Genomic DNA, 20,013 nt, shown 5'->3' on the forward strand with positions numbered 1-20,013 from the left:
CTTGTGCTCTTGGACTACCTGAAGATGATATAAACCAAATTACAAATAAAGCACAATACAAATATTCTGAAATACTCTTCTGGGCTAAGTTCTGCTGGTTTTGTAGGTATGGACATGGGCTTTATTGCGCTGGTTTAAAATTTGATCTCCCTTTTTTTTTCCCTTCTTAGTTGTGATCTACCTGGTAAGGTCTGCTTGAAGGCCAAATTTCAGCTTTCACAGCTTGATATTTTTCAGTTATGATAGCCTAAAGAAAAGGGGATGACATACAAGTGAACAACCCAGCCTCACTCTAGTTTAGTTAGAAGTAGTGCTAAAGAAATTAAAGTTAGTTTTAAGAAGTTGAGATCAACGGAGTCTGTAAGCATGTGCCTGGGGATAATCCCTAGTGAAAATTAAATGTGTTGCCTCCACTGCCAAACCATTATAAAAAACTCCAAAGCCAAGCAATTAAAAGGTAGAGATGAGATATTCCCCCATTTGACGTGACTTAACGGAAAGAATGACTGAGTCAAGAGGCTGCCTCAGTACCTTAAAGACAGCCAACAGCTTCAATGTCCTTGTATTAGGAACATCACTGAGTAATAGCACAGAAGTGCCAAATCCTGCCTGCCTCATGAGAGTAGCCACACTGACTTCAAGAATGCTCCTAATGCAAATGTTAAATCCACTGCTGTGGATTTAACTCTCGGTGTTTGAATGAATGGGAAATAATACAGTGAAATTATCTAACTAGTTACTTCTTGAATTTGGGATGTTAAAGGTTTTTAAAATAATTTGGAGTGGTAGCTTGCTTAGGATTTAGGTTAATAGTTATATCCCACAGATAATTTTCTGTATGGAAATGAACACTACTTTAATGACATTTCTTTGCGTTGTTCTGTGGGGAAATCAAAACTTTGGAAAGCTGACAGATTAGGAATTCACAAGGGACTGAGGAGTCACTCAATAGGAGTTAACATGAATGGTCAACATCTCTGTCTAGTTTCCTTAGTTAAAGGTATTCACAAAAGAAAACATCTTTGAGAAACATGCCCTTTTGAAAAGTCAGGGTTTGGGAATTCACACCTAGTGAACTTCTTGGGATATGTTATCTTGTATTTGTAACGCAAGATACCAAAAGAAACTTGAAAAACTTGAAGATGTGGAGCTTTTTTTGAGAACTGATTTCCAGAAAATAACAACCAAGAGCTGAGTTTTGCCTTTTGGTGCATCTTTGTACGTTCTGACTGTGTTCAGCACAAGTAGCGTGTACATCTCTCTGAGATCTAAATTTCAATAACAGCACTTTTCTGTATCAAAAATTCCTCTGTATGGAAAAAGAAAATGAGAGTTTTAAGAAAGACAGTTTTGATAACTCTTTTATGCATTTAAGCAGCTGTTGACACTTCTGTTTTTTAAAGAAACCCTATCTATTTAGGGAACCGATGCCTCTGAGTCCATGGAAAGAATGTCAGAGCATCTTTGTTTTCAGTTTAGGTTCTGATCATGCAAGTATAGACATGTTTATCTTTGGTCATGCAAACAATTCACATCAGTGGGGACTTCCCATATGCTTGAAGTCCAAGATAGTGGTATGTGCTTTTGGAATACCATCCCCAGAAGGTTCTTGTGTTAGAATTGGCTTAAAAACTGATAAAGCTGAGAAAACCTGATTTGCTTAATTATCCGATGTAAGAATTTCCTCATGCATGGTGTCTAAATTCAGTTAACCACACTGATGGGAAATTGCACTCAGAAATTGCAGCTGTTTTTATTAATCTCTTACAGCAGATGTGTCTTTGTCATGTTTACTTGCTAACCACAAGTCATGCTTGGTAATATTATCAGCATGTGTTTATTTATAGGTGAACATAAAGAGAAAAAAGACAGATTTTGAAGAAAACCCCCAAATAATATTTGTGTGTTCCAAACAAAACAGTTGTCTCTAAAGAATGGGACAATCTCCAGTTGCCCCATGGGTTTCTACTTCCATAGTTCCCAGGTATTAGGAATAAAGAAATAAAGACTCTCATTTTAAGCACTGGAGTAGTTTTTCTTGAGGCAGTAATTTCTTAAGCCAAGTATCTCTAAGGCTGAAATAACATGGTACAAGTGTAAGCTTTTCTTCTTTGTTATTTTCAGTTTTCTTCAGATTTTGGGTTGGATGCACACACCTGTTGGTAATGTAACCAAAAGACAAGCACTGAGTCTGTGAAAGTTTGGTGTAAATTGAATTGCTTTGTAGGCACTGTGGCTCCACAGCATGTCAAGTGACTTGGAGCAGCATTGCAGTGACAGTGTATACAAGAGTCATACTTTGCGACAGATAGCCTATTTTAGCTTGTTTTCTTTGGGCTTATTTTTCTGGGGTTTTATGGTGATATTAGAATTGGTTCCAGTGAAAAGGATTGTAAGTTTTGGAATATGACCACAAATGGAGAGTACAAAGCATGAAGAACCTTAAATATTTAAGTCAGGGAATGGTGTCCGTTTTGATACAAATGATACTTCAGTTATAAAGCTGTAAGAGAAAAGTAAAAATCTAGTGCTTTTCATCTGGCATTGGCAAGTCAGTGGACCTATTTTATTTAATTTGACTTCCAGCATTTTTTAATAGAGTGGTAAGCTGGACCATTCATTTTTGTTTGCATAGTAGGCATGTAAAGTTTAGTTATGCTTCTCTATAAAATTTGTCTTCCAGATCTGTGGAATCTGCTTGTGAAAATACTGACAAATATATTCCATACAAAGATCAAGGGAGGCTACAGAGCAGTTTTGTTGCTCTGTTTATTGTTTTGAGTGGAGCACTGGATCTGAGAGACTTAAAGTCCTAGTAACACTAATACAGTTTGAAGGGAAGTGATTTGAAGATTTGAGCTGTACATTATTATCCAAACTGCAGTAATGCTCAAAGCATTGTTTTTTCCTGAGCAAATAACCACATTAAAGAAAAAATCCTAAAGCATGTATAGATAGGCTTGGTTGTGTGTTCATGAAGAAAAGGAGGAAATGAACCAGTTTCCTGACTTAAAAGCTTCTGAGAAGTCTGCCTGGCTTCTGCTCACAACTCAGTTCTATGTCCTCAGGCTCAAAAGAGTGGTTAAACCCAATGTTTTTTGGGTAGCTTCTGTCTGGGTGAATTTAGACAGAATGAGGTAAATATGCCTTTATGAATGGGAGCAGTGCTTCTTTGAAAGCTCCTTTATGTTTGTTCTTTGTTACCCCATCATGGTGCCAGGGACATTAGAGGAACAGGGGAGAGCTGAGACATTGAAGTCTGTGCCTATCAGCTTTTTAGTGTGGGGAAACCAAAACCTGCTCTTTACCCTAGAGAAAATATAGTGCTGCTTATTTTCCAGTGACAGCATAGTACAGCTTCCCTAAGGAAATGTGCTGCTTGTAGGACTGGGGAGGGTGTTGCAGAACCATAGCATGGTAGTGCTTCTTTTGCTTGCAGAATCCCAGACAGTAACCCTGTGACTATTGTTTTTAACATGTAGCCCTCTAAATTTCCTGACTCATAAAGATGAAGGATTATATAAAGTTGAACTTGCATTTCTGTTGAAGTTCATGCCTCAAGTTGTAAACAGGTAGCCTGTAAACACAGGGCTTTTCCTGCAAATTCACATGAATGTTTTATTTTGTTGTTGTTTTTATTCTACTTTGTGCTGTTCTTTCAGAATGAATGTTCTTCAGCAAGTAGGAAACTGAGTTATTGCTTCAATGAAGTAAATTATACTTCTGGACTTCCCACTCTACTTCACAGCTATAGAGGATTCATTTTGTATCCTGCAAAATCTATTAAAATTGCTGTACTATTCTGACAGGAAAAAATGCATATACCTTCAGAATGCACACTGTAGCTTTTGCAGGATTTTGCAAATTCTAAACGTCCATTGAAAATAGAATAAAGGTCAAATTCTACCTTACACATGTATGAAATGAACAGTTGTACTATGGTGATGTGCTGCCAAGATTTGAACAATGGGGTCTTTCAGAAATGTTCCTCCTCCTCCAGTGATAAACTCTGTGTGGTGACATGTGTGTGCACACAGAGGAGATGAGAGGACCTGAGCAATATATGCCTTTTTTTTTTTACTTTTTAAACCAAAGTGGATTTTTTAGAACCCAGAAACCAGAGGGCCTGTGGTAGCTCACTAATGTGTAGTTTCTGTTCATCTGGGCACAATATGTGACTTGTGGCTTTAATTGGTACTAGCATGGCTAATATAAAGAGGCACAGTGAGAGGGTTAACTTACACATTTGACGGTACCACAGCAACATATGTTATATATTCCCATATGTAGAGCCTATTGAAGATGTCATTTGGTGTGACTAGAAGAGGAAAATGACATTCACAGTATTTTTATGACCTCTGTCTCATTATACTTCTGTATGTGGGTAGATTAAAAAAAATAAAGTCTTTGGCAACAGTTATTGCATGCATGTGGTGTGAACACAGAGATTTTTGGACCGGTAGAGGATTCAGCCCATTTTATTGTAGTCATAAAGACTGTGCTGCAATAGGTTCTACATAAAGCTTTCTCCTGTTGAAGAAGAATCTCTATGAATAAAAGCAATAGACAACATAATAATTTTGTCGAAGGTTGAATGGCAGCATTCATTGCAATGTGTCCCAGGATAAACTTTTCGGTGGAGAAGAATGACATTGTTTAATCTTATTTCTCATTGATGGGTAAATTCCATATATAATTAGGTTACTGTTTCTTTGACTCCCTTTCTCTCTTCCATCCAACATCTTAACTGTGATGGCAGTTTGTGGCTAAGCCTGGCTAGCCACAGTCAACTGCAGTTAACTAGACAACCTTGCTAGTTTGGTGTTGTGCCTGAGACAGTATTTCATGCCAAGGACATGCTCAGTGAGGCAGAGGAGCTCCGCAGGTACAAAACTTAAAAAGAATTAAAATAGTTATGGATAGATGTCATGGGGGAAAATGGACACTTAACTAACTCTGAATGAGGATATTTTTACTTATCTACAGTCAATGTCAGAGGTAGGCTACGATCTGAAACACTGGCTTTGGGATGGCTGGAAAAGGCTATCCCTCATCACTGAGGAGAAGGTAGATCCAGAAGAAGAGGTATGATTGGTAGTGCAAACTCCTCCCCACCACAGAGATCTAACACTGAGATCTTCAGAGAAAAGGGAAACTAAAAATCTGCAAGGTTGTTGGTCTTTGAAACCTCTCAACTGTTAAATCAGTGCAATTCTGTAGATCAAGATCCCAGATCATGGCCCAAAGCAGGTGGACCAGAAAGAGCTACCTGACATCCCAGGAAGGTGCTCCTACACCTTTTACATGTTTTAGAACCTTTTTCATCCAGAAGCTGGAGACCTTCTAGTGTTCTGGTAGAAAAAAATATGAAATAGTTCTCCATAGAATTTTTTATTTGGAAAGTAGGTACACTAATTGAATCTGTTTCCAGTGTGGTTTCCTTTCCATATCACCCAGTAATCCTGGTGGCCTACTTGGGAATCAAAAACATCTTTATTCCTAAACATAGCTCTGAGGGCTGTGATCAGAATTTCAGGGGTCCAAGATGCTGGAGTAGCCTGCCAGCTTGATGCGTGGAGATGGCTCTCCCTTCACTTCCACTGCAAGATTTGGAAGTTTGTGGCAGATTTTTTCAAGTACCTATTTTTGAAATAGCAAAATCTTATATTTGCCATGCTGTATCTTTAGTCCCATTTAGAAGTCCAAATCACTTTCTTGCACTTGGTGCCCAGTTTCTGATAGTGACCATTACTACGTGCTGAGAAAGATGCTGCAATGTAACTTAAAATCGCAACTGTGGAACTTGTCTGCTCACATTTCCCCCTGCCATTGATGAGGAACATGGAGGCTCTGTGTTTTCTGAAAGATTCTGAAAGTTACACTTTGTCTGTAAGTTATATTTAAAAAAAAATCTTGAAACCTGAACAGCTTACAGTAATTTAAAAATACTCCTGAAATTGTCAGCATTTCCGCTTCTAAAGGAGCACAGTGTACACTGTTACTTTTATCTTTACTGTACAGTGTGTCTGCTTACAAAGAAAACACTCTGAAGTTTTCAGGTGTATAAAATACACTGCTTGGGTAGTGCTTTGAAGCCTAAGCAGTTGCTTCATTCTGTTGGTTTTGGTGGTGGAACTAAAGCTGAATTAATGCAGTATTCAGTATTTTTTCTGAAATGAATGGATTAGGTCACTCTTTTACTCCCTTTGTGTTTCCTCTGTAAAATTTTTAGAGATCTGAGTTTGCTGTAGTTATTTGATTCAATTTTTCAAGCAAACATTTGTAGAAAAAAATTTATTGTAGTGGACGGATGTTGTGGGAATGTGGAGGTTGGTTTATTTTCCCCTCCTCATGAAGTGAATTTTGCAAATAACAATTATTGTGGCATTTATCTAACCACTTGCTGCTAAGGAGCAGTGTTTCAATGTCTGATGGAGCATTTTAGGCATATCAAGAATTGTTTACAATCAATCCAGTAAGGAACATGACTGGAATAAATTTAAACAGTGAACATGGTTCTGAAAACAATTATGCAAAAAGGACTTCAGCAAAATCTAATTATTTAAAATTGCACTTTCATAAACCCCAAAAATGTGTTTACAAAAATGTAACCTTAAAAGTGATAAAACTCTGTAATCAATTTGTCGTCTTGAAGCATTTTTTACTATAGGCAGTTTTACCTTTTATGGTAGCTTCTGTGATTTTTTTCTCTGCAATGTAGCTCTCAGCAGTCCCTTTTTACTTGTGAGAATGTTCTTTTTATTCATTCTCTTATTTCAAAGCATAAGATGAAAATAAGCAAGTTACTTTGGTTTAATGAGGCAGATTTAGTGATTTCCTTTTGCTTATTTTATCCATGACATATAATTTACTGTGATTGGTAACATGAAAACTCAAGCTTTAACAACTCAGTTATGCTTCTTCAGCTGCTGCAGTCTAGGATTCAGCATACCTGATCGAGGCTGGGACCAAAAAGGATGGAGTCTACCTACTGCCGTGGGTAGTGACTGGTCCACAGTAACCATGTGGACATAGAGAGAATATTACAGAGAATTAGATAATCAGTTGTTTTTTCATGTGCTGGTGGAGGATGCAGGATGCATTAAGGAAGGAAGATGGATTAGGAGAATGGAATGGAATAGAATAGAACAGAACAGAACAGAATAGAACAGAGCATTTCAGTTGGAAGTGACCTACAATGATCACCTAGTCCAACTGCCTGACCACCTTGGGGCTGGTCAGGAGTTAAAGCCTGTTATTAAGAGCATTGTCCAAATAACTCTTTAACGCTGCCAGGCCTGGGGCATCAACCACCTCCCTAGGAAGCCTTTATGAGTCTTTGACCACCCTCTCCATAAAGAAATTCTTCCTAATGTCCAGTCTAAACCTCCCCTGGTGCAGCTTTGAACCATTCCCATGTGACCTGTCACTGAATACCAGAGAGAAGAGATTCACACCTCCCTCTTCACTTCCCCTTCTCAGGAAGCTGCAGGGAGCAATGAGGTCACCCCTCAGCCTCCTTCTCTCCAAACTAGACAGGCCCAAATTCTTTAGATGCTCCTCATAGGACATGCGTGCCAACCCTTTCATCAACTTTGTTGTCGTCCTCTGGAAATTTTCAAGGACCTTCACAAGCTTTTTAAATTGTGGGGCCCAGAACTGCACACAGTGTTTCAGGCGAGGCTGCACCAATACTGAACACAGCGGGATAATCACCTCTTTTGAGTGGCCGGTGACGCTGTGTTTGATGGACTCCAGGACAGGGTTTGCCCTCTTGGCTTCAGGACACACTGCCAACTCCTACTGAGCCTACTGCTGACCAACATCTCCAGATCCCTTTCTGCAGGGATGCTCTCCAGCAACTCCTCTCCGAGTTTGTACTTGTGCCTGACATTAATCTGTCCCAGGTGCAGAATCTGGTATTTCAACTTGTTAAACTTCATGCCATTAATCACTGCTCAATGCTCCAATCTATCTAGATCCCTCCGCAAGGCCTCTTGTCTTTCAAGAGAGTCAGCAGCACCTCCCAGTTTGGTATCATCAGCAAACTTAAGAATGGTGCATTCAATTCCTGCTTGCAGGTTGTTGATAAATGTATTGAACAGAACTGGCCCTAAAATTGAGCCCTGAGGAATGCCACTGGTGTCTGGTCACCAGCCAGATGTAGCCCCATTCACTACAACCCTTTGAACTCTGCCCTTCAGCCAGTTCTTCACCCAGCACACCGTGAACTCCCTCATCCCACATCTGGACAAATCGTCCTGAAGGATGCTGTGAGGGACAGTATCTAAAGCATTACCAAAAACCACATCCATCACCTTCCCTTCATCCACTGGGTGGGTGACCTTGTCATAAAAGGATATCAAATTAGTTAAATAGGACCTTCCTTTAGTGAACCACTGCTCTGTTAATCTCTGAAATAGAAGTATTTGATTTCTTAATTTCAGTCATTTTTTTAAACACAGTAATAGACTGATGGTAGCTAAGTTGGAGTGTTGTACTTTGCTCTTTGATGTTTCATAAAATTTTTATCCTTTGCTAAAATTAGTTAGATTTTTTCTATTTATGTGTTTAATTTTTATTTGATTTAAAGGAAATGTTACCACTTATGAAAAATTTTATCCAAGTCAAGTATGCTTTCCATTCAGAATACCAAAGTACTGTATACTTCCATAATTTGACTGAAAGCATATAGAAAGCAGCAATTTTCTTACCAGTATGTGACTTCTGCATAACTTGCTGCCTTGGTTGCAGAAAAGACCCCTGAAAGTTTTAGGGTGCAAAACTTAGTGCTTTAAGAAGCATTATTTAGTTGTGGATTTTATGTGTAGATAACTAATGAAACATCAATTTTATTGATGTATGACTGACCTTTTATTTCCTCAGCCATCATGTACGTAATGGGAGCACTTGGACCTGCAGCTGGATACTTGCTAGGAGGACTTCTTATTGGTTTCTATGTCGATCCTAGGACAACTGTTTATATTGATCAGAGTGATCCCCGATTCATTGGAAACTGGTAAGGATCAAGCATTTTTCAAAACTACTCTCTAAATTTCTGGTAGGGAATTTAGACAGGTTGGAAAATTGTATCCCTGGAGGATTTGTTTTAGGTTGTAGAAGGCGGCTAAGGAAAATGATGTTTCTGTCAATTACTGCACAGTAGCCTCTGGCAGAGAGGAGAAGTTTGCCACAGAATTGTGCAGGAACGTTGCCTGGAAGCTCCCCTGCTTTGGCTGCTCCAGGGTTGTCTCTGACCACAGTGTGCTCTGACTGACAATGCTCAGGGATGGTGGGGTGGGATATCAATATTGCAGGAGAGCATCGAGGATCACTGCTGCCTAGAACCAACCCCTTCCTGCTGGAAGGTGGATTAATCTCTTCTTTGGTTTTTCAGAGGAGGCAGCATGAAACACTGAGCTCTGGGTGGCTAGATGAGAGAAACAGTAGACTTTATTTACTCCAGTCCAGGAGAAGGAGATGGGATGGGGTCAGAACATGCCCTTTCCAGTCTTTGTTTCTCAGGGTGATGGCTTGTGTTTAGGCAGCAGACGAGGTGTAACAGCTGTAATTGTTAACTGATGTCTTCAGGCAGACTTTGAGATGTGGCCTCCTTGGAAATGTCTCTTTGAGGAAGCAGGTCTTGAGGAGGCTTTAACTGCCTTTTCTCAGATATTTCATAAATCTTCCTTGAAATTTTCATTGAAGCCCAGAAAGGACTGAAGCTCACTATCCCAGGAAGAGACTTCTACTTTGTAGGTATAAGGCGCAGTGTGTCAGTTCTCATGCTCTGGGTTACTCTTTGTCACTGCACCATTGCAGTCAGTTTGTAGCTGTTTCTATTTATTCTGCAGTGATCTCTCCTGAAGGTTTGATATGAAAAATTCTCTCGTTGGAGTCTTCTTAAACCTTTGGAGATTTAGTCCTGCTTTATTTGTCTTAGTCCAACAGCATTGCTGCACAGGACTGTCTAGCCGAATACACAGGACTGTCTAGCCAAATTTTGGGCAAGAGGAGGGCAAAGCTGAGTACTAAGTGTGGCCTTGGGGTTAGTGACTCTGTGTTCTAGTGTATCCACTGGCTTATCTCACTGAAAAGATTTGTCCTGTGAATGTACTTCTGTGTCAAAAGCTTGCTTAGAGTATTCTAGGATAAAAGATTTGAAACCAAAGCAAAATATTATACATTCTTCGCAAAACTGTTACATTTCATGTGTTTTTAAGGACATGTCAGAACTGGTAATCAGCATCTGATCAATACTTTTTGACAGAAATCATAAACAAGCCCATAAATATATTTGTTAATTGAAATCAGTGGAGCTGTATGATTGTGGGATAAACTTTTTTTAATCTATAACTCAAGCACTGATATAACTGCCTTATTGTGTGGGTAAACCTGTGTGAGTTTTAACTCATACAGCTCCAGCAAAAGTAAAATAGCCAAAGCAGCACAGACACATCACTTTGCTGCTTCTAAGGCCACTTGTACCAGGCTCTGTGTCACAACAGATGGATGGCCACTGCTGGTTTAAAGCTAGCTTGGATATATATGCAATGTTGGTGTAGCCACGTGTGTAAGAGAAGTCAGGCAAAAAAAAAAAAACCTGTTCTTGCTCATGAATTACCATCCATTTACCATTACCAATTACCATCAGTTTAACCATCCATCCTTGTATGAGTGGCAGGAATAGATGCACAGTGCCAGGGATAAATCCCTGGCACCCTGTGGGAATGCTGTAACTACCAAGCTCCATGGCAGAACTGGTGATAAGTCGCCTATGAAAACCATTTCTGTGGGCAGGCTTTGAGAACATCTACTGTACCAGACCTTGAAAGCAAAATAGGAGAAAAAGTCTAGTTTGTGTGTTCAGAAGATTTCAGGTCAAATTGCTAAATAGATTTTATGTATCTCCAAAGTTTAATGTCACTTGAACAAGTATCTTGGTGATTTCAACTTTGTACAGGGGTGCCAGCAGAGGTGATGCAAATATGACTGAAGCAGCAGCAGGAAGTCAGCTGTCATAGGATCTCAGCAGGCGAGTTGTATTCTAGGCAGCATAGAAAAGTAAAAGTCATTCAAAGTTTCCTTATTCCATCATGTTGATTAAAGTATGGCTTTCTCTGAAGGGTGTTCCAGGTCCTTTTATTACTTTTTCATTTTTGACTATCTCAGTTTTTTCTCTCTTAAATTTCTAAGGAGTATCCCCCGCTATCAGATCTCTGGTGATTTGTTGCACAATCTGTGGTGGCCTCTCATAAAAGTTTAGTGGCATTCATAGCATCTGCATCTCATTCTCTTTTCTCTTTCTGAAGCTGTGTCTACCAATTAAAATGAAGATTCGCATGGTGCGAGGGTTAAACCTTTTTCCCTTGCCACTCACTGACTGCCTGGCTGTAGATAATTCTGGAAGTGTAGACTTTCATTCCACTGAAATCTATTTTCTGGGACTGTGACATTTTCTCCTTGCGGGGAAGTGCTGCATAGTCAAGTTTATTTTTATTTATGCAATTTAACAATTTGAAATGTAAGAGTAGTCTAGCACTTACTTCAGCTGACACACTTTTTAAAAGTAGGGTTCAGTTGAGATAAGTTAATGGGAAGTCATATATGAGATTTTCTGAGTCTTGTCTCCTTTGAAGTGAATTAGTGTCTTTGATTCCTATCTTTTCTTTATTATAGCTATAAGGTTTCTAATGTAACTTATCACAGGACCCTGTGAAAAATTTCCATTGTTAAAGGGAGTAATGATTACAGACAAAATAGTGAGTACAATAACTATGATATGTGACCAATAAAAAAACAGTATAGCCTGTTTTTTACTTAAGCTGTTCCATTCTAGAAGGTTTATCAGAGGACACGTAATTGGGTTTCTCTCTCAGGAAACCTGATAAAGTAAGTGGTTATTTTTCAGGGTTATTTCTGATATGATTCTTCCTTGAGTGTCACGGGACTTGGGTTTGTGCTCCTGGGTTTTGCACACCTGGGCTTTCTGTAGGTGCTCTGGGCTAAGTTACAGGCCAGCTGTCTATGCCAGCACATCAAATGTTTAAAACTGCTTTTTATTCAGATGTGGTAACTGTAGGGATATCTGTTAGAAATCATTCATCATGTTGTTGTCTTTCAGAGCTGTTAATGTGCTATATAGGGACCTTGTTAGTTGTGGAGTAGCCCTTGGCGGTCTGTCAGGTGCTTTGAATCAAATTTTCTTTTGCTGATGCTTTTCTGAGTGTTTTCCTAGTACTGAATCTGTTTAATACTTGGATCTTTCTATATAGTCTTTCATCAACATTCCACACAAGAAGTTTAAAGGAATTCCTCAAGCACTGTCTGGTTCTTCCTTAGCTTTAATTGCTTTTATTTGAGGTCCTAGGGCTTGTGGAGATGCCTTTGAGGTATTCTTCTGCATATTTTCTTTGACTTTAGAAGGCAGAAAATCAAGGGCTTTTTAATTAATACAGATCCTGTTCTGACCTCTCAATTTCCCGTTGTAGGTGTCCTTATTATTTTTGATACCATCTTTTGTCTGTTTTCCAATTCTTTGATATATCTTGAGGAAGTTGTGAAATGTAGACAGTGCATATAATTGCATCCAGTGCTGCACTTGTGACATCTCTAGCATTTAGTATGCTATCATAATGGTCCCTTTGGATTTAAATTTCATCTCATGCTACATTACAGCCCTGTCTCCTCTGCTGTTTCCTCCTGAGTGGGTGGTTGCAGATTTCTGCTTACTATTGCCACAGATTGTTTCTTTGATCAGTGCCTTTGCAGCTTATGCCTTTGAGATCCTGAAAGGGATGTTACTACATTTATATACAGTCTGCCGATTTATTCTGTCTGACAGTGCTGACTAATCCTCCTAAAAGTCTGCTTTCTAATCCATGTATGTTATCAGCTAAAATGAATGAATAGAGGATTTTCTGTTTACATAATATCAAAATTAGTCAAAACTTTCAGTCACTTAAATTTGCCTTGCAAAAGCTTCCTGTAAGCTTCTTCTAACAAAAATGGTGTTACACATGGCTGTTTGTTTGTTGTTAGCCTGTGTTGTAACCATTTACCATACAAACCATTACACATGCATATGAATTAGCCTTCATTGAAAAATACAGTTGCAATATCTTTGCATTACAGATATGAGGGCAAATGTTTTTTATTTTTTGTGCAAGTAATCCTATCTACTCAGAACTTTTAAATGTTTTAAGTTTGAACATATATATAATCAGTACTGTAAAGGTCGTACAAAAATATGTAAAAATTGTTCTTGTATTGGGTTCGCATGGCAAGGTTTTGGTAGTGGAGGGCCTACAGGGGTGGCAGAAGCTGCTGGAAGCTTCTACTATGTCCAAGGGAGCCAATGCTAGCTGGTTCCAAGAGGAGACTGGCCAAGATTGAGACCACTAGTGATAGTGGTAGCATCTTTGGGATAGCATATTTAAGAAGGGGGAAAAAAAAAGTGTGCAACACCAGAAGTAGTCAGAAGAGACTGTTCTACATCCTCCTTTAAGAGGGATGCAGGAGGCTGGGTCAGTTTATAACATTTTGTCTCTGTTTCTTCTTCCTCCGAACACTCTTCCGCTGCTTCAGCATGGGGTTCCTTCCATGGCAGACAGTCTGTCATTGACTGCTCCAGAATGGGTCCTTTCCACATGGTGCAGTGCTTCAGAAACAGAATGCTCCAATGTGGGTCCCCCATGGGTCACACATCCTGTCCGAAAACCTGCTCCTGTGGGGGCTTTTCTCCACAGGCCACGGTTTCTGCCAGGAGCTTGCTCCCATGTGAGTTCTCCATAGGCTGCAGGTGGATACCATGGTCTTACCCTGGGCCTGCAGGGGAATCTCTGCACCTGGAGCACCTTCTCCCTTCCTTCTCTCACCTTGGGCCTGCAGGGCTGTTCCTTTGGTATTTTCTCGCTCCCCTCACACAGTTGATGTGCAGTGTTTGTTCTTCTTCCTTAAATAAGTTACCACAGAGATGCCACCAGCATTGCTGATGGGCTCAGCATTGGGCAGTGGTGTATCTGTTTTGAAGCTTCTGGAGCTCCCTCTCATGGGACATGGGGACAGCTCATGGTGTCATCTCACAGAAGCACCCCTGCAGCCCCCACCCTGCTACCAAAACCTTGCCATGTAAACCCAGTACAGTGAGATTAATCTATAGTGAAAACCGCATTTTCAGTGGGTGATACTCTGTGAGGGGATTCTTAGGTTGTCCTTCTTTGTGGAACCATCTGTATGAGGTTATCTGCGTTTCCCTTAGTCTTTCATTGCTAGAATTCAGAGGGGAAATTATGTTATCTGATACTCTACTGTCAACCTTCTGGCTGCTGGCTCTAGTTACTTTTGAGTACTTTCTAGTAAGGCCCTTTTGCCCATCTGTGATGCTGTGGTAAAGTTCATGAAGCTTTTTGGCTGCAGGCAGGATAACTGTATGCCTGCAGCCTGAAGAGGTCTGTCCTATATCCCATATGTTGTCCTTTCTGTGGGAACGTCCCAAGTCATTCCCTGGGAGCTAAGGAATCGTTTCAGGGTTGTTTTTATATCCTGTTCTTATAAGACAGAGAAAGAGAAGAGGAGATTCTTTGTGAATGGCTATTTCAGGTTGTGGTTGCAGAACAGAGCTGCAGAGTTTGGGGCATAAACCCTGGCATAAGTTGTAACACATCAGTTGTTTACAGTCAGGCTTTGGGAGCTCTTCATTGTGAAGGGAGAGAATTGGACAGTCAGGGCAGTGAGAGGTAGGCGCTGGAAAGCAGAACAGATTTAGCCCTGATGTATCTGTCTGGACATTTTATCTTCTCATGCCCTGGATAACTTTTTTCATGTTCTCCAGAGGAATACTGTGTTGCTTTACTGGGAATTATCCAAGAAAAGCAAAGTAAAAGTGAGTATCCACTTTTCAGCACTTGGTACTGAATAATTACCAAAAAATAAAATTTGCAGGAACTTAAAGCTGACACTATTTCATATTTGGTGGGTTCTGGATAAATACCTTTGTCAGTAGACAAGCCAACAGAAACTTGTTCTAGTTAAGGGGTTTAGTGCGGTGAAGGCTGTCCCCCACTCCAATCCTTTCCTCTTAGCATATTTCATATTTTGCAAATGTGTCTTTCCAGCCAGTGCAGCCTCTAATAATCACTTTGAATTTTAATTTCATATAACATGTTGGCTTTTATTTCTATTCCTGTCTCCTGCATTAGGTGGAGTGGATTTCTCCTTTGTGCCATTGCAATGCTCCTTGTGATATTTCCCATGTTTACCTTTCCGAAAAAGCTCCCTCCTCGACATAAAAAGAAGAAAAAGAAAAAGAAAATGAACTCTGATGATGTTTCAAGTGATGATGATGTGATGAAAGAGAAGACAAATAGCAAAATACAAGCAGACAGTGCAGTTCCTGCCTCTATGGGATTTGGAAAGAATGTTAAAGGTGAAGTTTGTTTTTAATTTTTAAATGCTTTAAATTTTGTGTGCTAGGATTGTATGAGTGTAATTGAAGGCAGACTTTTGACATCCTGTGTTTAATAATATGTTTTGCTATTGTGATTTTATTAAATAGTCATCCTCTAAAATGACAAAATGCAGCAGGAATCAATTTTCTTGAATTTTTGATGTGTTTGTGTGCCTGTAACAAACAGGTAGGCTATTTCCTATGGTTATGGGACCCTATTACCAGATGTATTTGTGCATCTTACAATTTGTAGCTGTCATACTTGCTTTATAAGCTGCCCTTCATAGAATGAAGTGCTCTTCTACAATGTAAGTGAAACAAGTGAAAAAAATTGTGGTATGTGGGTTCAATTGCATTCATGCATTTGGGTAATTTAATTGAGAAAGATTATTTGTTTCATATGCTTTTCCTGTCTGTTTTATATGGTAGGCTATTTATTTTCAGAAGGTTAGGACAAATAAAACCTGTGCTAATTTTGAAACACGAAAAGATCAAAAGATTGACAAGTTATAGAGGTTTTTGTTTTATTCAAAAAATAAATCATTAAAGTAAAATATAGTAAGTAGTAATTAACAGATTTCCAGGGGAAGAAGGGCAGTGTTGCTAAAAATTATTTAATGTGAAGCACATACAATTTAAATTGATTATATAGGCCTAACAGTGTCATAATATTGAATGGTATAGGACAAAAACGAATGACCATTGTGTTGTCAGTGAGTCCTCCTGGGATTCCATGATGCAAATGCTGGTTGTGCCATTTTGTGGTAGCCTGGTGAATGCAATGGGACTGGGAGAAATCATGAAATGTCTTTTGTACCATTACACGTAATTTTAACTCAAAACTTCTAAATGTTTGTTTGTTGATATAGACATTAGTGTTAATTTTTAATTGGATATCAGTCCAGGATATAATAATTGGCAGACTTTTTAATGACACATTTATGATCACTCTTTATGTTGAGTAGACAAAGCTTAGCAAAACCAGCTGGTTTTAGACTAAAACAAGTGTAATTCTAAGTAATGTTTGCACATCTACATACTGGTTTGCTCTACATTGCATTTACACGGGTTCTCTCAGGATACTAAAGGTACTGTTAATTTCAAAGGAAGTAAAGAAAAAAGAAGAGACCAGAAGTTCCTTGGGGTGATTTTATTAGCTGATAAACCAGCATTTTAATCAAGGCAAAAAGCAAGCACAGAGCAAGCATGGTGAACCTCAAATATCAGCTCTTTCAGACCATGCTCTCCCTTTGCTAGCAAAGTAGTTGAAGAAGTGGTGAAGCAAGAAAAGCTTGCTCCTTCTTTATTTGAAGACTCTTTATTCTCTGTATTTGTGAGTCCCCATATATAATATTTTCTCCTTAATCCATAAAACTAGTTCTGGGTTTTGTTTGCCTTCAAACCTACTGTCCTCTGATTAGTGAAACTAGTTTAGCGTTACTCCTGTCAAGATTTTCTCAGTAACTTAGGGAAATGAGAAAGGGGAGTCCAGTCTTTGCTGGACTCCTTCCTGATCATTGCAGGCAATGTCACAGCAGAGGGACTGCTTCACCCTGCTATTGTGCCTGGTAAAGATACATCTGGATGAGTTTGCTGATGCTAGTTCTCTGTTTTGGTACATAATTTCACCTTCTAGGTCATGTCCCTACAGGCAGAGCGGAAAAAACAGAAAAAACAAGTATTTGCTTGGGAGGATGTTTCCTAATGCTTTTTTTTCCAGAAATGAAAACTTCTGTATGTCTCATTTTAGCATGCATTTCTTTGGTACCTGCCTAAATGTGTACCATACCTTCCATAAAATCCTATATTAATTCAGCTTTTGCTATACAAAACTTTTCATTTTCTCTAGAGGAGAAACTTCACCATGTGGAACAGTGAAAAGAAACATGTCAGAATGATACCAAGCGAGTGGAGATAATGCAGAGAAAAGTATTTTGCTATATAAGCTGATAATAGCTTTCCCATTCGGTGTCATTTACCCTAGCAAAGAAGGCCTGCAGCAGGAATGCACTATCATTTAATTATTTTTCAAGTTTTAGTGGGCTTTATGGAATGAGATCATGCCACAAGCTTCTCAGTTGAGGTAATTTTATTTATAATGGGAAGGAAAAAAGGATTGTATGTGTCTAAGTCATTTAGCATTGCTTCTTCTGAGATGCAATGAACATTTTATACTTCCCATTGAATTTCAGAGCTTCATCTTTTTATAGCACGATGGGCAGAAACTCCACTTAGGCAGTAGCTGGGAGACTGATGATTTAGTAGGTCATATCTTCTGTTCTGTACTAATAAATATCAATGATGTCAAAGTCTGCCATGACACAGGTCAGTGACATCAGATCTGTGAAATCCATGCAGCTTTGTTAGGAAAGTAACTGTTTTGTTCTTCCAATATGATGTCATCTTACCTAGAAAGCCTTGCAGAGTGATTCTTGTCTTGTTGTAACTTGTCCTAATTTCCTAGTTAGCTCTCTAGATGAATGAAAAGGTATCAAAAAGGCATAATGAGAGAGAACTAGTCTTTTTTTCTGCAATGGCTGCCAGTATAAGCTGAAGAAATAAACCTAAACTGTCTTCATCTGCAAGTAGCCTCCAACTTCAGTGACCTGATCTTTATTTTGCCCCATGGTAGAGCTGAGATCAGATAAAAATACAGATACACCTTTGCTTTTTCACATGTTTTCAGTTGCAAGGGCTTGGAATCATCTTTCTTTTCTTATTTATGTTTCCACGAGAAAATGCAAGTTGGAGAATGCTTCTGAGTCAGTTATCAAAGGTATTAAATAAAACATTAAGTAGGTCACAGGAGGAAGAAAATTGGATGTAATTTATTGGGTAAGAGAGGCAGTGTAGATAGCATGAGCTAGAGGAGATCTATAATGAAGAAACCACAATTCAATCCCATACATGCAGATATCACATGAATCTGAGCAGACAAAACTACTATTCTCATCTATTACCTCTAAGATTTTGTACCATGGAAATTGTATCTGCAGTCCCTTTCACTTACCACTACAATGAAACTTACTGCAGTTGAATAAAGGAGCAGTGTAAAGAAAGTAAATGTATATATTACCTAAAATATACTCATCTAATCTGAATTAAATAATTAATCTAATTAATTACATGTATTTTGTAGCCTTTAGGGGTTTTTTTTGGTCCATATGTACAGCCCTTTCTTAAATGTAGAATATTCCTATCTGCATTTTCATATCTACCAGCTGTTGTATGCTTTTCCCAGTCAGTCCCTATTAGGGACAGACACAGGATAATAATGACTGCCAGAACATCAGCAAAGATAAAATAAATTCCTGAGGGACTCGTGGCTGCAGGATAAGCCCACTGCAGTGCTTCCCCAAGGATCTGGACTGGGGGTTCTACACTACCTGAAGATTAGTTGTCAGAGATTGGAAGAAGAGGAGGAGACAGTGGTCTGTGTGTTAGGGTTCTTGGTGGGCACTGTAAATGTCAGAGGGTCAGCAGACTGTGGGCTGGAGATCCTGCCATGCCACTGACCTTGAGCAAGTTGCTCCCCTCTCATCCTTTCTTAGGCCATCCTGAAGAGCTCAAAATAGAAAAGGTTGGCTGGCATGGCTCCCTGCAGTGATTAGCAGTGTTAGCTGGAGCCTCAAGGAGCTCTTCTAAATGAAGTTAACAGAAAGAATAATCATATCAAACTGATACTGAATCCCTCTACACTTGATAGGATGTTAGGGGCTGTTCAGCTATCTAGCCACCACTTAGGTGCTTAAGGCACATCCTGAGAGTGGAATGAAGTTGTTTATATGGTGCACGAGTAGGTAATTAAATGAAATACATATAAAATACTATTCTAGAGTTTAATGATTAGCTCCATGCAGGATATATTTGAAGTAGTTGTGTGTGACTTCACTAGTTTCCATTCTGATAAACAAATCGGAAATTCTGTCACAAATCTTTGCACTGCTTTGTACTGCACAAGATGGGGAAGCTGCCCCTGAGACCTCAGTGTGGAGGCAGCGTCCTTCAAAGCTGCAAGCTTGGGTAGTGCTGTCCAGGCTTGGAGCACCAGCAGAAGGGGGGTCCTCTAGCTAATATCTCTCTCACACTTACAAGGGACTTCACTGATGGACTGCAAAAGGACAGTGCTATAGACTGGGATGATTTGTTCCCCTGATTGTAATGATTGCATTGCCTTGGGCTAGGTGCATAGGAACAGGGATAAAAGAAAATACATTAAATGATGAAAAAGGAGGTGAAGTCAGAATTATTGGAGTTTCTATTGAAATTCTGTTTACAGTGCTTTAAAAGTTTTGTTTAGAACAGTATTTATGAATACTTGTATTATTTGCAGATTTTTCTTATGCTTTTCCCTTACCATGAATCAAGCAGTGGTCCAGCACACGAGTGAGAGAAAATGTGTGCTGACTAGAGAAAAAATATTGTCAAAGATCGTGAAAGTATGAAAATTGGCAGTAGACTAACAAACCAGTCCAGCAAGGCAGGTTTCAATTTAGTTTATATACTTATATGTGTCTTAGTTATATATTAAGTTATTGGAAAAAAAAAGATGAGGATGTTTAAGA

At 39.1% G+C, this 20,013-nt stretch overlaps 1 protein-coding gene across 1 annotated transcript in view; it reads left to right on the plus strand.

The window, feature by feature from the left end:
• Positions 1–20,013, plus strand: part of SLCO5A1 (solute carrier organic anion transporter family member 5A1) — a 70,908-nt gene that overhangs the window by 23,804 nt on the left and 27,091 nt on the right. Inside the window, exons 3-4 of the mRNA XM_027674801.1 lie at positions 8,887–9,019; positions 15,201–15,427. Of these exons, the coding sequence (XP_027530602.1) occupies positions 8,887–9,019; positions 15,201–15,427 (360 nt within the window). The remainder of the gene's footprint in view (positions 1–8,886; positions 9,020–15,200; positions 15,428–20,013) is intronic.

This window comes from Neopelma chrysocephalum, unplaced genomic scaffold (assembly GCF_003984885.1).
Source record: "Neopelma chrysocephalum unplaced genomic scaffold, ASM398488v2 Primary Assembly neopelma1_22, whole genome shotgun sequence".
Lineage (NCBI taxonomy): Eukaryota > Metazoa > Chordata > Aves > Passeriformes > Pipridae > Neopelma > Neopelma chrysocephalum.